Source organism: Rhipicephalus microplus, unplaced genomic scaffold (assembly GCF_043290135.1).
Source record: "Rhipicephalus microplus isolate Deutch F79 unplaced genomic scaffold, USDA_Rmic scaffold_56, whole genome shotgun sequence".
In the NCBI taxonomy this organism is placed as follows: Eukaryota; Metazoa; Arthropoda; class Arachnida; order Ixodida; family Ixodidae; genus Rhipicephalus; species Rhipicephalus microplus.
Window position 1 is genome coordinate 110,947 of NW_027464629.1, and position 18,046 is coordinate 128,992.

The 18,046-nt window shown below is 43.7% G+C and overlaps 1 protein-coding gene across 1 annotated transcript in view; it reads left to right on the forward strand.

The window, feature by feature from the left end:
• Positions 1-18,046, forward strand: part of LOC142788359 (splicing factor, suppressor of white-apricot homolog) — an 85,816-nt gene that overhangs the window by 54,609 nt on the left and 13,161 nt on the right. The window contains exons 9-12 of the mRNA XM_075884919.1: positions 8,182-8,547; positions 10,842-11,048; positions 11,697-11,901; positions 15,820-16,101. Coding sequence (XP_075741034.1) covers positions 8,182-8,547; positions 10,842-11,048; positions 11,697-11,901; positions 15,820-16,101 — 1,060 coding nt within the window. The remainder of the gene's footprint in view (positions 1-8,181; positions 8,548-10,841; positions 11,049-11,696; positions 11,902-15,819; positions 16,102-18,046) is intronic.

Below are 18,046 nucleotides of genomic sequence, written 5' to 3' on the forward strand. Positions count from 1 at the left end.
GCCGGGGGAAACGCTCAATGTTGCTTACTGAATAAAAAAAACAGCTGAAAACGCGTTCTTTCAAACAAGACCAAAATGGCGCCGATCGAGCGCGTAGTTCCCGCGTATCGTAGAGCCGAAACCTGCGCTATTCGCCCTCAATTTAAAGGGCAGAACGCACGTTTTCGGTTTTTTTAAGTTGAATAACGATAAAAGTTGATGGTATTCGGCTATGAAATTTTGTAAATAGGTGCGCAATGATGTTGGGAACGCGAAAAGAAGGTCCGCGAAAACTCGATTTTTTGGCTGATTTTCGGTCCCGAAGTGCCGCGTCCCCCCTTAACAAAACTGCGTTCTAAATCTCGGACATGAAGTTGGCTCAATTTTTCTGGAGTTCAAAATTTTGGGAGTAGACTGCCGCACCATCTGGAAGCAGCAACACAAAACACAAATAATGTTCCTAATAGTGGGTGTGCCTATCAACAGGTGGCGCGACAATCTGCTCACTCCCAAAGACTGGGTCAGTGAAGTGTCCCGATTTTGATGCATGGAGCCTATGGGGAGTTTCCCAACTCGTATGATTGAATAGCTCTGTCGTAGCTGTGACTGGGAACAGGAACTGTTGTTGACTTCATTACTGTTTGTTGAGACATGGTTTAGACCAATCAAAGAGCTGCGTGCTGCGTCACATCGCCGATCGCCGAGTTTTCGTCACTGCGCGTGCAAGGAGATTGGTCAGTCGTAGGAAAGGAGCATGGGAATTGTTTTTCGAAATGGAGGCTGTGCGCAGCGCGCAGCTCTGTAATATTGAGAAAACGTGATCGCTGCGACCTACTTTATGAATTACCAAGCTTGTTTGGGGGATGTAAAAAATAGTCTGAGCCTGTTGACTGGCCGTTTAAGGGAACAGACAGGTCTTCGGGAGCCAAAAGTGACAAAAAAATTCCTTTTTAAAAATTGCAAGTATTTTTCTATCTCTTTGCAAATTTTCACACACCAGGAAGTGGTAATTTTTTGGTAATGTTATTCTATTTGTCCAGATTCTTGATGTTTTAACATGCAGAACCTGCAAAAAAACAAATGGGGAACCGACTTCGAGGCTGCTTTATAATTTGCCGGCACTTGTGTTAGAAGCTCTGCTACGAATTTATGAGCATCTTTATGAGGATTGCAAAACATGCGCACCATGATTGTTGCTTTTAGAAGAAGCTTAGTGTTCTGTTTTTTCCATTTTTCTGAAAGAAAAAAAAAATTACGACTGTTCAATTTTGAGGCCTCAATATCTCTGCAGCTAGGGCAGATACAACAATAATTCTTTTAGTAATGGAAACCTGTATGTGTGTCGAATGCAGGTATGGGAGCAGCATTTAGAGCACAAGCCTTTTCTATTAATTACTCATCATAATTGTAACACAATTCTAACTGCTTTTGAAAATTATAGTTCATTTTTCTGTATAGTAACCAAGAAAGGCCTACGTATAAACTAAAACTTTCAGACTTTCAATCAGACTTTCAATCTATCTGCATACTTTCAATTTATAGTTATCAGTCTATGTTGGCATATTTTAAATATCACTTTAACTAAAACTTTCAGACTTTCAATCAGACTTTCAATCTATCTGCATACTTTCAATTTATAGTTATCAGTCTATGTTGGCATATTTTAAATATCACTTTTTATGGAGCACTTTTTTTCCGTGGTGGCCTTAAACAATAGGGGGTGAACTTGGAGGTGAGTTACAGAAAAACTAAATAAATATTTGAATTCAGCAGACAAAAACTGCATAATTCTCTGCAGTTTGATCAAGATAACTGAAGAAATAAACAAAACAATGTCTAAGACCAGTCTGCCCCCTTAAGTAAACATACTCCATTTCTCGAAAAATTCCCCGACTTGTGGTGTGATCATCAAGCAGAGTAAAATTTTGGACAGGCAGATTTGTAAATATTACAATAGTTCCCACAAATATTACCAAAGAACCAGTTTGCAATAGGCAAAACTCTGTTTCAAAGACGCACATTCACTTCAATCTGTGGTACACTCAAATGAGCATGCCAAGAATCACACAGCACTGCAGGCACTGTCCTTTTTCATTTTCATGTGTAAGCATTGAAATAATATGCAAAAGAGCCTTTGCAACGCGTACGTGTCATTCTTGTCTGCCACCTTTGCGGCATTGCATTTTTCATCCACTGAAATGAAATTATGTGCATTCCAATACAATCCTTATTCTTCTTTTTTTTTGCAATTTCTCAAATCTTGCATGTTTTACTACTTACTCTGTTTACTTTACACATTTGCCTGAAAAAAAATTTTTTTTTCATTGCAGCGGTAAAGGAGTGGGTGGGTTAGCAACAAATTGTAGTATTACATGAAGTAAGGCTGGTAAATAGCTCTTTTAGATAAAGATCTTGCACTTCAAAACATATGTGCTAGAGAATACAGCCACTCCAGCAAGAAACGCTCTTTTCGCCATCTCTCTTTGCATGGAGAGCACATTACATAGAAGGGTATACGAACCTGCTGTAATGCCTGCTGAGATAGCTTGCATGCCAGTGATTTCTACCACACCCTTAAAGTCGAAGTTTACAGTTTCAGCTTGAGCGACGCATTCCACTCTCCCACCTTACTTAATGCTCCTTGAAGACGGGCTGCGCGCTTCCTCCCTGCTTCAGTAGCAGTCGGTGGAAGGCGTGGCACGCAAGGTGGTGTCGCATGTATCCTTCGTGCTACGAAGATGGGTCAGCTCTTTTCATCTCTGCTTCAGCCGCGTTCATTGCCCCCACCAGCGCGTTTTTCGCCCACGTGTACAGTCGAAACCCGCGATAACGAAATCCCGAGGGAACGAAATTCTCACCGCAACGAAATATTTTCGGAGCATCGGTGCATGCCCATAGGAGTCAATGCATTTCCTAACTCGCGACAATGAAAAATATTCATAACACAGTCCCTCATTAATGACATTTTTGAAACACGAGTGTGCATATAATCTACTCTCGCAACATTTACATTCGAAAACTACTGAAATGCATTCATGCTTCACTTCAATTGTGCAAAACTATTGCTAAGCGCACTTGAGAAGCAGCCGCCATCATTGTCTACAAAAAAACGAAAAGCTGGCGACAATGATGATGATTATGGCTTGCGAAACACCTGCTCATTATCGCGGACTACGTACGTAGCCAACACCACAATCCTCATGGAGTATCGTTCGTTGGCTTGGCTCTGTGCTTGGCTTTGTCGACTTTGCACACACATGGTCGCGTGTGTGGAGCCATTTGTGGAGAGTTTGCTTGGTCGCTTGGTGCAACGTGAACCGTGTGTTGCGATTGCTTCATCTGATTTTGCTGCCTGCGAAGATGCCGCTCCCCACGAAAAAGTGGAAGTTGATCACGCTGGAAAATAAGGTTGCAATCATCAGCGAGGTGGAAAAGGGCAGAAAAAATGGACATCGCCGAGGAATTCGGGGTTACTTGCAGCTCGTGGTCCACGATTCTCAAGAACAAGGCCTCCATTCTTGGTGCCCTTGAAAACGACACGAGTGCAAGAAACGAAACCGTGACGGCTGCAGCGTTCTTGGACGCGTGGTTTTCGAAACAGGGTGCCAACAAGGTGCCTTTATCTGGCAGGATCCTGCGACAGAAGGCGCTGGACTTCGCTTGTATGCTCAGCCGCGACAACTTTAAGGGGGGACACGGGTCTTAGAAGGCCAAAAATTGCAAAAAAATCGACTTTTTGAAGCTGACATTTTTTAAATCTGCGCCTATTTTTGCACTTATCTGAGAAGTTTCTAGCTTCTCGCGTCATTATTTCTTTCGCAAAATCAATTTATAACATTCCTGTGAGATGAATGTGAGCACAAATTGACGCAAAAATCGCGCTTTTGCCGCGCCAAACTGTTGCCGTTACACACGAGCTATCGTGTTCATCTTGGTCTCGTTTGGAAGGGTCGTTCTTCATCTTCAATTTCCCACCACTGCTGGCTCACCTTGCTTATTGGTTTTTTAGCAAAAACACGTCATTGAGAAGCACTAGCGCGCGACTCAATTGGCTGCTTGGGGCACGTGACCAAATTTAGGCGTCCGATTGGCTAAGGGGCGCTTTCGGCGTCTGCTTCACCATCGTGACGCGCACGGACATGCGCCATTTTGTCATAGTGCTACTGACTGCTTGCGGCAGTAAAAAAGTTCCGTGCTACAGTAATTTGTGAAGCGGGTGTGGCGGTGGTTCGTTCGCTGTGAACTTCAGAAAGATCCCCGCTATGGCTCGGGACACCGAGGATAACAAACTCGACGCGGTCAACGGCGGTCGCCGAGTCACCGGTGCAGGCATAACTCACGTACAAGCCCGTTGGCTGCCGACAACGTTGCTGAGAACGGCTGTGTTTTGCAGCCTCATCAGTTAGAGGACGGCAAGTAAAAAGCAGAAGTGAAGCTACCAGAGATATCAATCTTTGTAGTGACGGAACGGAAGTGCAGTGTTATTGCTAAACCCACCGATGTTGTGGTTCCTTCCGCCTGACGAATGGACCTTGAACTGCGCGACGGGTCGTCAGAGTGGAGTACGCCGCGCGTCGACCAACAACAGAAAGTCAATCCGTTCACAGTGAACATGCTCACGGCCCTCACAATGGAGGCTACTGGCAGCAGGTAGACTGCTTTTAACGACATGTTTGCAACGTTGTCTTGTCGCGATCTCTGCTCGAAAATACGGCAGTCTTACAAGAAAAGGAAACTAACACCTCGGCACTCGTGTAGCCTCCAAATTGATGAGCGAGGGAGCAACTTTGGTTCGCGACACTTACGGGTAACTTATTCTGGACAAGCTGGAAAACATCGCCGCGTTATTCGATAGATCGTGAATGGCGCACGCACATTTGTCGCACATCGCGGTCAGTACACTCACCAAACTGATAAGCGGCTTCGCGGCCGACGAGCACACGGCAACAACTTGCTACAGGACTAGAAGAAACGACACGCTCGTACAAACAATCAGTCCTATTACATTCCCGGTGCATATTAACTAACTAAAAGTATGTGTGCCATGATATCTTTCCCTGGGAATGGCGAAATTAAGTTTTAACAGCATTATTCTCGAAGCACAGATTGTGACCACTTTCTTTTGCTTGTTCGTTAAAGGTGGACCTAGGACAGCTAGAGCTGTAATTGTTTTTGCACAATGTAGCTAAATGTGCACAAAAAACAATGCTGGGGGCCTATCTTTAATGAGCAGCTTCATTTTTTTTTATTTTAATATAAAAGTTTTTGTATTTGGTTACATGCAATGAACTTGACTATGCTGTAATTCGAGAAGTACTCGGTTCAATTTTCGATCACCTTGCAGCATTGCACTCCTTAGGCTTTCTAGCATTCATTTATATGTCAATGGCTACGTAATTATAAGTGCATACATTTTTACAGTTAAAAATGTTAGAATGTTTGTTTTCTTCATTTTCTCAAAATGGCAATTTTGTAAACCTTGCGTGAAATTTACTGCAATATATCTGAAACTATTACAGATAGCAGAATATTTTATTTTGCAGCATGAAGCTATATGTTTGGAGCACACAACATAGGAAGCAGATTTTGATTTCTTTGATGCAAGTTTTTCAAACTAGTTTTTTGTGTGACCACACAATGGCCGCATTCAGGGCTGTGAAGTTTAGTGTATTGTAAAGTAAGAAATAATGACCCATTCAGAAAAGTGCTTTTTATGTTGCATGTCTTATGTTTTCTACTGTCAATCCCTATGGTATTTATAAATTTTTGACAGGTGGTTAATTTTCTTTTATGGTAAGAACAATAAAAATTGTTATCTTGATTATTTAATTAACTAACGAAGCTACAGAAAAAATAACTACATATTTAGAATCCGGAGAACAAACTAAGTAAGCATGCCAACTTCTGTCACACTTGGTTCAAAAATAAATGAGAGAGCCCTAAGAACCATGTCCCCCCTTGAGGCGAGTCCCGGCTGGCTGAGCCGTTTCAAAGCTCTCCACGACATCGTGGCCAAAGTTATCTCTGGGGAGGCAGCAGCCGTCGACACGGTGACGTCGTTGTGACTGCTGAGCAACAAAGAACTGCGCGGCCAGTACAAGCCCTCGGACATATGTAATGCCGATGAAACGACACTGTTTTATGAAATGCTGCCGTCCAAGACCTTGGACTTTAAAGGCCAGGAGTGCCGCAGTGGCAAGCACAGCAAGCGGCGTGTGACGATTTTATTGTGCGCCAACATGGATGGCAAAGATAAACGGCCACTGCTCGTTATTGGCAGGAGCAAGAAGCCCGCTGTTTCAAGGGGAATCGCAGGCTGCCAGTAACCTACACCGCGTGGAAGTCGTGGATGACGCAGGCTATTTTTAGCAGCTGGCTCCAGTCCTTCGATGCCAACATGCAGAAGGCGAACAGGTCGGTCTGCCTTCTTCTCGACAACTGTAGTGCCCATCACGTCAACGTACAGCTCAGAAACAGGCGTATGGTGTTCTTTCCACCCAACTACACTTTGGTGCTGCAGCCTCTCGATCAGGGAGTTAATTGCAGCATGAAGTGCGCTTATGGAGAGAGGCTGATTCATCATTTGCTGCTAAATATACATATGAAGTGGCCCACTGATGTGGACTTGTTTATGGTGCTAGAGATGATCGCCACTGCATGGATTGCAATGAGTCCAGCCGTGATAACGAATCGCTTCACACACGCCAGCCTTGTCACTCCGCAGGCATCACGCACTGATTCAGAGGAACTGGAAGAAGGTTCGCTTGTAGGCCCACTTGATGACAGTTCTGGTAACAGCGCAGTGCCGTCGTCACTGACCAGTGCATGGGGCGAACTTGCCGTGGCAAACGAGATTCCCGATGGCCTCAGTGTCCAAGAGTTCGTTTGCGCCGACGAAGGCGTCGTCATGCGCGAGGAAGTTACTGATGAAGCCATTGTCAGTAGCTGTGCGAGGCGGCCGATCCGATGAGCAACGACCGAAGCAGCCAGAGAAAACAAGTTCGCAGGATGTGCTGAATGCCTTCGACACAATTCACTTGTTTTTCAACGAGCACGATGACGACGTGGCGATGAACTATTTCTTACAGTGGAGTCGAGAGGCATGAAATTGCTGCATGGTAAGGCCCGCCAAAGTAAACTTACTGAGTTTTGGAAATAAAATGTGTTTTTTTCTTAATTCCATGTCTTTTCTGCTACATTCTCGCGCCAATGGAATTCCCACAAGAGCGAAATTTCGTGCTTTTCCTGCTGATTTCGTTATTGCGGGTTTCAACTGTATAACATACAATGCATGGGAGGATGTTATTGCAGAAGCTCGTCAAGAGTGTTCATATACAGTGGACTCCCATTAAACAAAACTATCTCGTGACAACTGTTTGGTTGGTCTTCTATATATGTAATGATAAAAAGTTTCGGGTAATCGGAACGCTTTTTTAGCTTGCATCTATTAAATGAAACTGAAACGGGCAAAATCCATGAATAACGGAAGCGAATATGGCAGTCTAGCAACCATGAAACAAATGCCAAAGCTAGTCTAGCCAAACCAACCCAGCGATTGCACATGTCCGGGCACACGGAGCAGCGATCGATGTCTTGTCGTGAACTTGAGGACAGCCGTGAGGAACCTATAGCTGAAGTTCCAGATGAGAACTTGTGCTCAAGTGGTAATAAGATAGTTTGTGATCCCGAGCCCGTTTCAGTGGCTGACAGTGCAGCAAGAGATGCTGTCATCCTGTTGCAGCGCTACGTTGAACACGATGGTGGCACAGAGTTCCTGCCCAGCCTTTCAGTAATGCACTTCTACAGTGTGAGAAAGTGCTTGAACAAGGCCAAGAAAATTGTTATCACCTCATTTTTTCCGAATCAGCAATATTATAAACATTTTTTTTCTAGTACTATAGTAGTATTGTATACTTCAAAATGTTTCTGTTCAGTCAGTCACAGTTGGTGCTTTTGAAATAAAGTCATATTTCATTCGATTTGTGGGCTTTGCTTAAATAAAACTTCTCAAAAATGGAACAAATTTTCTTGCCCCTTCGAGTTCCATTTAAGAGGAGTCCACTGTAATTACAATAAGATGTATCAGTAGGCTGCTACTAGACATGCCCGACACAAGGGAGTTTGAGGACAACTACAATTGTTTCTGCTCGTGATCTCGAGACGGTGCTAACTAAGTCTTGGCATGACATTCTTATTCACTAGGTGACAAGCGCTTCGAGTTCCTGCTGCCCGACCACGAATACCACCAGTACTACCTGCACAAGAAGCAGACGTACCTCAATGAGCGAGCTCAGCAGCAAAAACAGCAGGAGTCAAGTGTCGTAGAGGCGGCATCGAAGGACAAACTCGGACCCGCCGACGACGCTGGCAAGACTCCCTCAACGGGTGATGTTGCGGAGCCGACTCAGGAGCGCTACGACGTGGTGGGTCCCAAATTAGAGAACGGCCTCAGCGTTGGCACGGACAACGGCCTTTCTCGGGCGGACTCTCCCTTCTCCAACATTGACAGTAACGACACCAGTTCCCAGCCAGGGTTCTCGACTCCCAGTGACAGTAATTATGTCAAAGGTAAGCAGTTTGTTGGGGCGATGTATGATGATATATGTCTGATGTGAAACCTTGTGTTGTCGTGTCAGCCAGTGGAAACTTAATTTCTGCCTTCGAAAATGCGGTTGCATCAGTTGATCAATAGCGTGTTTATTTTCCGAGGTGTGTTTTGGGGACTGAATGTAGTGCTATGTATTATAAAAGAATATCGTTAAAAGCATTTCAAGCATATTTGTGGAACCTGATAACAGGTTGCACTGTAGTCTGCATTGGAGTATTCTTTTCAATGAATGGTGTGGTGATGCCCCGCCGCAGTGGTGTAGCGATGGTCAGTGGTTGCTGACCCCTAGGTCACGGTATCGAATTTTGGATGCGGCGTCTGCAATATCGATGAAAGCGAAAATGCTATAGGCCGGTGGGCTCAGATTTGAGTGCACGTTAAAAAACCCCAGGTGGTCGAAGTTTCCAGGGCCCTCCACTACAGCCTCTCTCGTAATCATTTTGAGACGTTTAAAGCCCACATATCATTCAAATCAATGAAAAGCTTGGTGATGGAGGCATCCTTGGTATATAGATGGGAAAATGAAAATGAGATAAGATGGGAAAAACTATATTGTAAAATTTCACTTTGCTTTATGCTGACAGATGCATATGCACTGGCACAGTAGCATAGATTTATTAAACTTTATAATGAACTTTAAACAGCAAGGTGTTGCATTGTAGAAGCTTCAACTAGTTAATTGGTATTTAGGTAGTGACTGTCAACATGGGAAATCATATTTAAAAATAGCTTGGCATAATTCTTTAAAAGATTAGGGCGCATTTACACTTTGCCTCGAAGAGAGCGAAAGGGGCGGAACTCTTTGGAAACTGGTTCGTTTCCCCGCCAAAAAAGCCAGAAAACCACGCCGCGCGCCTGGTGCGCCAAAATTGATTCGAAACCGAATTTTCCGTCACGCAAAAGCGGGTCCGTTTTTTCTTCATCGCTTTTGGCTGCGCTAGATCAAACCAAGTGATCTAACCAGTCGGCCGCAGATTCAACATGGCGACAAAGGCGTCAGCGGTGGCTTGCATCAGCTCAAATCGCAAACTACCTACGTAGCACGATGAAGCATGATGGCCTCAACAAGGGTGCGTTCATCAAGAGCCTGGTTTTGATTACGATTGGGGAGAACTCCGTAATTAGATGAAATTTGGATTACAGTTCAATCCCTTTATAGGAGACACTGATATAAGGAACAAATGGGTATAAGACACAGCATTGTGCTTACAGTAAAATACGAGTTGATAAGAAAACACATACAAGGTACCCTGCTTATAAAAGACATCTCATATAAAAGACAAGAACTGGTGCCTGGAGCATGCCTCTTATATAGGGGTTTAACTCTAGTTGTCATGCCCCAAAGTGTCTCACTTTGGTGTACAGCCAATTGAATCTGTCACCGCCCCTGCTGGTGCAATCACTCGTGTCGTTTCTGGTGGTGCATCTCTCAAAACAACGTTTGAAAAGGTGAGAGCTGTTTTTTCTCAGGACTTTGCGAGAATGACTAGAACTTGGTACTCAGAAACCGGCAAAATCAAATTAGAAACCTCAGAAACTGGCAAAATCGAATCAACTCTCAAGGTAGCGACGGCAGTGGCGGTGGGAAGGGGCAGAACGAATGTGAACATCTTTGACACACGCAGTCGGGAGTTTTCCGGCTACTCTAGCCCTTTAGTTTTTGCTTCACTTCCTTAGTGTGAATGCCCCTTAAGTGTTGCCCGAATGCTACATTCTAGTGCATTGCACTACAGCACTGTATGGTACTAGCACACACAGGCCTTGTAGTAGATACCTACTAAAGTTGCATCATACACGAAAATGACTTAGTTATATCCGAAAACTTGTTATAAAGATATATTTTAACACCACAGCTATTGCAAGCCAATTTTTCATTTACTTCGTAATAACAGGTAGTTTGTTATATATGAGTTTGTTATATCTAGGTTTGAATGTAGAGCATCACGTGCACAATGAGCAGGTTGCGGTTTCAGCGTCTCTCTTTTTAAAATGAGAATGTTTTTTTCTCTCAGTTCCCATTGGCAGCATATTAATTCCATGCACTCTCACTCTTCTCTAGTTCTTGGTAAGTTCACTTCAGTTAAAAACAACCACAAGCCATGGCCTTACTCATTCATTCATTGGCTTGATGCAAATTCATATTGTTGGTCCCTGCTTATGCTTATACTAGTACGGTATGTTTGTGTTGCACAGTTAAAGCGTTGCTGCCAGCTCATTTTGCAACATTCTTGTGTGCTTAAATGCTTCCACACAGGTCCTGTGAGTTTCTCACTCAAGCTGAAGGATTCGGAAGGAAAGGACAAAAAGCGGTTGCCACTTAATGCTTCCGAATCGGACTCCGAGGAACCGACTGAAGTCGCAGCCTCTGCTGCACCGGCTGCACCGGCTGCACCGTCCGTTGCTGCACCCGTCGAGGAGCCTGCGAAAGCGGTGGAGAAGGTCGCCAAGGATAAGCATTTTGGTAGGGATCAGTGGAGTTCGAGTTAGAGCTCTTTAACAACACGTCTTGTTGGAAACCAATAATAGCAACAAGATTTCAGCGAGTTGGTGAAGGAGAAGCAAGATGCTTGTTTCTTCTTCTTACCGTCCTTTTTTGGTAGTTGTGGTGCTGGTAATTGTTATAGGAATGAACGTAGTTTTACATCAGTAAAATGGTTAGAACTATAAGAAATATACATATAGAATGAAGTTATGTTGTTGCGATCTGAATTCTAACCAATAATAGCTTGGCTGGGGTGAGCTGGTCCATGCTCAAATGCAGCACGACTTCGACAAATACAGGAGATCAATAGATGGCACTCGCCTGGGCCTTCCGTATACTTATCGAAGTTGCACTGCATTTGTTTTCAAGTTCTGACCCGATTTGCATGATGACAAAAATTACGGAAAAAAGCAGCAATTACAAGATCTAAAGTTTGCAAAAGAACCTTCACAAAATTTTGCTGTTGCAAGTATTGCTTGAGGTTCGAACTTGTTCGCAAGACCACATCCAAATCCATTCATGCGCCTTGCGGCCCTCCGATACCTGTAGCAATGCTAGGTCTTTATTTGGCTTCTTTCTATAGTGAAACCTCATGCCAGCAATGTAGCTGTGTTCCTCCATTTTCAGACGGTGCGTCGTCAGAGGACCGGCTCTCCCCTGCTCGGCAGCTACAGCTGGAACGAAAGAAGCGCCTTGCCAAATTCCTCAGCATGATCAAAGATTCACAAGATGCTGGTGCCGGGGGCTTCGTCTCGGCGACGCAAGCTAGACATCAACGCGAGAGCTCCAAGGGTTCTAGTGCTACTTCTACACCGAAGGAACCATCAAACAGGTCGGAATTCTCTCTCCGTCGGCGTCTTTTCAGCTGCACTTAAAGAAAATTAAGTTGTGGTGTCTGAAAAGATTCATGCAGTAATTGTGCGAGACATTTAGAGGCACACTGTCTAACCCTTTGAATTCTGTTGTCAGGCACTGCTGGAAAGATTCTTCATATATACTACAGGTGGCGTCCGATTTCTCGGATGCCCGAAATTCTAGACATGCCTGATTTCCTGGACTCCATCTGTGGCACTGTCAAGTTCCCCATAGAGTCAGTGTCCAAAATTGCGGATGTTCATAGCTTTCGCCATCTGATTTTCTGGACTTTTTACCGCTAACCGCAGACTCTAAGTCACTATCGACACCGTTCCATTTATTGTGTTTGTAGCCTCGAACCCACCATACACGCATTGAAGGTGTGGCTATGGCCATGGCTGCCATAGCCGCTATGTATCACACGCCGATCCCTTGCCAGCCGTAGCTTAGTCAAAGTTCTGGCCACAGCCGCATGGTGTTGTGCTCCGACAGTGGCAAAAGCTATGCTGCTGACCTAAGGTCTGCCGTTGGAACTCGTGGAAGGCGGTTATATAACAGACCCTCCACAACTGTTTTCACCACACGAGCTTCTACTGGATGCCGAGACTGGCCGTCTCACCCAAAGTGGAAAGCATGTGCGATTAACTTTTCCACCCATGGATGTTGCCTTCGACAAGCTGCACGCTGCCGGTTTTCAATTTCAGCAGGGATAACCTTTAAACGCTTCATCGATGCGGACAAAGGCCTTGAGCTGTGTGCGGAATTGACCAATAATGAAATAATTCCTCAAGTTACGGAGGATTCCGATGACTCAGACACCGGGATTGAACAGGCAGCGCTTACACGGCCAACGAGCTTGAAGTTGACACAAGCAATGATGACACTGTCATAGGTGTACAGCAACAGGGTGGTATTAGTTGAAAGTAAGGCTGGCGTAATCGCGGACAAGTGAAATACCGTGCAAACGAAAAGAAGCTACTTTTTTGTGCCAAAGTGTTTACAAACGCGGTAGTGCCGGTCACATTAGATTTTTTTTCTCCTTTTTTTTGTTTTGTTCTTAATATAAACTGCTCTTTTCATAGCCATTCAAACAATGCATTCGCTAAATTGCAATTAAAATCTTGTATTCCTGCCGTGACCCTCTTCGTCAGCAAAAAATACCTACTAAAAAGGTGCATTTTCGCTTTCATCCTTTCGTCCGGACTGCCCTGTTTTCTGGATATGTTCGCCTTGAGGGTCTGGGAAATCGCACGTCGACTGCGTATGCTTTCTCACTGCAATATGCGCCACTCTTTAGGGGAGATACGACTTAGAAAGAAGCAAGCTTTCTTCCAAAATTTAATTTTTGTTTCTGATTGCTTCCACAAGTTTAGTATCTCTACTTTCATGACAAAAAAAAATCAAGGTTTAAATTAAGCTCGAAGGAGGCTAAAGTCGCTTCTAAAAAGCACAAAGGGGCTATAAAAAAAACTTAAAAGGGCTCATTGTCTAGGCTCCCCCGGAAATTGTTCCCTGGCTGCTTGCCTTTGCATTTCGCATGAGGAGTTCACTAAAGCCATGTGCTCAATATAACCATGATTTGCAAGCTCTCATGGTACAGGAAATCAGATTAAGAAGTATATCATTGCTACACAGATGAGCTTTGAGTTCTGTTTAATATGCGTGTTTTTTTTTTTTAGATGCAATTTTGGGTAACTTCTTGAGTTTACACGTCATATTTTTAGTACTTTTGATGGTCAGATGAAGATAAGACCTTTGCCACATACCATATTTACTCGCGTAATCCTCGCACTCGCATAATTCTCGCACCTCCCACATCGCCCAACAAAAATACGATTTCTTTTTTCCTCGAGTAATTATCGCACCCCCGAAAACTGTCGCAGTAATGTCGTGTGCTCGTTCCAGCCACTGATGATGATGGCACGCGCCATCTCTTAACCATCAAGCGTACTATGGCACAGAGATTCAATTCAATTTAAGCCTAGCCGAAGTGGCCAGTGCGCATTGCGGTGTGTTTTGTATGTTGTGTCGGTAATCTTGTCATGTTTTGAGGCAATACTGAAGCTACACGGCTGCTTTCAAGTTGAAAGTGATAGATCATGCACTAAACTACGGCAACAGGGCTGCCAGTAGGCCCTCCGGAGTCTACGAGTTTTGTGTTCGCTACTGGTGACTGCAGCTGCAAGCCACCAAGACGCTTGGTCCTACCGTGTGCCTAAAACTGGGATTTATACAGAAGGAAACTGCGGACGATTCTGTTAAATGGCCATCAGCCCAATACTGACATCCTACGCTTACCTTTTGAGGGCTCCTGTTGAGCGACGAACACTACCGCTACACCCGCAACGTTCACAAGCTTTGCGAATGGTATTCTAGTTCTCGACTATTTGCTTCCACTTTTTGTGTCTCAAATAAATCTTGTCTTGTGTTAAACCTCTCCTTTTATTGTTGAGGTAAGTTTTAATTAGTACTTCTTAAAGCTTGCTGTTAGTTGCTGGTGTGAGAATCCCGATTCGTGGCCACTTCGTTCTCTTTTTCGCTATGTACGTATTCAAAAAAAGTTTTCCCCTCGTAATTCTCGCACCCTCCAACTTTGCATCGGTTTTTCAGCAAAAAAAGTGGGAGGATTATGCGAATAAATACGGTAGTTCTTCACATGTCAAGAGTGCAATTATCTCTTTTAAAGCGTGATACTATATAAATATAGTTATTACGAACTAATGCAAGCAATCAGTATTGGCTGACATTTAATGATTCTCATAATATAGTTTTTTATGGTCATTTAAATGTACTATACATACCTTTCTTGATGGTTATTTACTATTTACTCTTAATGTGCAGTAATGTGAGCCATTATTGACTCATAATTATTAATAAAGAAAAGCTGAATTTAACAAATTTTCATGGTAAAAAACTAAACTAAACTAAAACGATTCAACCTAATATAAAACTGATTCCGTATTTGAAATCTGCATAAAACTTATGTAAACAGCAAAAAATTATTTGCTTTAGGCTAGTGGTTAAAGAATTTTTTTTTTCCGAATCACATCTCTCTTTGAAAGAGTAAGCAAGCAAGCTTCTTTAGCTTTGATTTTACTTGAAACCGGAACAGATGGAGCGAGGGATAAGGATTTCGGGCAGCCAAGGGTTTGTGCACTTCTATCGAAAAAGCGTAGAGTGAGAACGATTTTTGATGAACCTCAAGTGCTTGAGTTGGGTCGTTCGACCCTGTCACAACATTATGACAATAGGCTGTCATTTGCCTCTAGCAACTTTGCAGCCATTATGTATGGCATACTCTCCATAACTGCATCATATTTGGGCATTACATATTGTCTCTCGCTTCATATTGTCTCCTGCTTCAAAAGCTTATTATGCCTAAGTGGCTATTTTGTCTGAATTATAATTTGATCAGTGCGGCATCCTCATAAGTCATGCCTCATTATAATGAAGTTACATATTATAGCAAAGTTGCCTCTTACATGAAAATAGGTTCGATATAATCCGAAAATTTGTTATAAAGGTTTATTCTCAACACAATATCTAATGCAAGACTATTTAATTTACTTTGTTGTAACCGATATTTTGTTATATTGGCATTCGTTATATCGAGGTTTAAGTTAATTAAATTGTGTGTATAGCACTCTTGGTACTTAGTTCGCTCTCAGTAAATGGAAATATGTTTAACAGAACTACTGCTTAAGTGGAACAACTGCCTCTGATAAGATTGGTGTCGTACTTGCATTCGACGCCCCTGCACTTCTCTCAGTAAACGGAGCTGCTGTTAAATGGAACATTCACGGTCACTTCAATTTTCCTTTAACGAGAGTCTACTGTACATTTGCTCGTAAAGCATTTAGAAGTCCCTCATGAGCATGCCTTTTGCAACCTGCAGGCTTGCCGACCTTTCACGAGCTCCCACCGACTCGCTTCCTGCTTCACCTTCGGCAAACTCCTCGAGGGAGCAAAGCAGTGACAGGGCCCCATCCGCAGAAATGGTTTCCCCACGCCACAGGTCGCACAAGTCCTCGTCCAAGTCCCGCCACCGGTCACGTTCCCCCACCAAGCACCGTCATCGCCACCATCGGCATGGCAGAGACACCTCCCGGTCACCGTTGCGGGAGAAGCACCACCATCACAAACATCATCGGTCACCACGGCTTGTCACCTCTAAAAGGTTAGCTCGACTAGTTTGTAATGGTTTTGGTTGCATATCCACTGGCTTGGGTTTCAAACGATGTGTTTTTGGACACTACAGATGCTATTCTAAGACTCTGGGTTTGGGAATGGTGCTATCAACTTGAGGAAATTCAATAGACTTATGCCAATAGAGACAGTGTGACGTTACTGCGGACAGCTAGTTCACCATCCCCTTCCCCAGAGCAGGTGCTCATTGGGAAGAAGGTTGTGCCGGCAAGATCTTTCTGCGTTGTAGCGCTGCGTGTGTCTACAATCAGTTGGCTGAAATTTGTGCATTGCTATTTTCTATGGTCCCAGTTTTTAAAAGGAAGGGCCGCTGCCTTTAAATGCATGGTTATGTTAGGTTAGCATGTCGAAATTTGCTCGTCGTAAATGGCAGCCATAAAAAAATCTTCAAAAGCGAACATTCTGCATGTTCACGATGTCTGGTGCTTTTGAAAATATTTGCATAGCCTGGATGTAAACGTGTGGCATGTGCAATTCAGTTTTAAACAAAGCAAAGCATTGGTGGCAGCATGGTTCCGAGCCTCTGCGCGCGAGGTCACGGATGATGTTCTCACTCATTGTGCAAAATGCTAATCAGAACTGGAAAAAAAAGAAAAACAAAAAAAAACAAGGAAACACTTTTTGTCTTGCATTAGGCTGAGAAGATAACGAATCTCCAAGAAAATTATAGCGAACTTCTGCCCCTGCATTTCTCATAACCCACTAAATACTTGTGGTGTTTTTAACCTGATAAATTATTTATATATAGTAGAACATCAATTATGTGTCCCCCACTTTCGCGACAACCCGCATTTTACGATGAATCAGTTTGGTCCTTGCCAAATCCCCATAGAAATAATCTATTGAAAACCTTAATTATACGAAACAGTTTTACACCGACCCCGCATCTTGCAATGACTTTCAGATTCTGTCCAAAAGAAAAAGCACCCCCTCCTCGAATGAAATGTCAACCAAATGATCACGAGTGAACAATATCAACTTGCTTTCCCCTTGGTTGACGATTGGAAAAGTAGAGACGGAGACTTTTTATAATGTAAAATTCATTCTGGAAGATCATGCGCTTCTACATACGCTTTAATTGTGTGTATGCGTATCCGGGGTCATTACCTAGTCAAGATCTAGTCACACAGAGTATTGTATTTATTCGAATATAGGTCTACTTTTTTTTTTTCAAAAATGTTGTTCATAACCAGCTATCGATCTATATTCGTGACCAAAGAATTTTGACTTATATTCACCATTAAACCAACCAATAACGCCAAGGTTATGGCGGTCAACTGCCATGCCAGCTGTTCTTTAAGCGGTTCCTGCTGTATACGCATGTTATATACCATAAAATCTGAAAAAAATAGCCCCGTTCTCCTTTCCGACTACCTAAAAAATTTACAAAAAAGTTATTCATGCAATAATCGTGTACCGCCCCTGCGAAATGCAGCCGCTCCACCGTGTTTGCGATGAAATCTACTATTTTTTTAGGTATCGGCCTGAGGCCTCGCCGCCTCGTGCTTTGTTCATGGTACGATCGGTGTGATGGGGGGGGGGGGGGTCGCATTTGCTATAGGCGCTGCACCGTGCTCCCTACAGGGCTGCAGAAATTAGGCGCCTTCTTCTAATTACGACCACTACCATTTGGTTGTGTGCGGTTGCGACGATGTCTTGTCAACAGAGCTCTTAAAGTGCTAAGTGATACTTTTTACTGAGGACTCGAGCAATTGTGCCATGCAGTGCGAGTTCTGCGTGAATGAGCCGACTAGGGGTTGCAGAAAACAGTGGGACCGTCTGTTTGCGTGCAAATGTTGGCTTCGTACCTTTCGGGGCCCAGCAATCAGTAGCGGGGACTTTATGGGCGGTAACAGCGCACAAACTCTCGGGGTGAAGAGAAGGGACACAAACGAGCACTGCTCTCAACTGAAGAT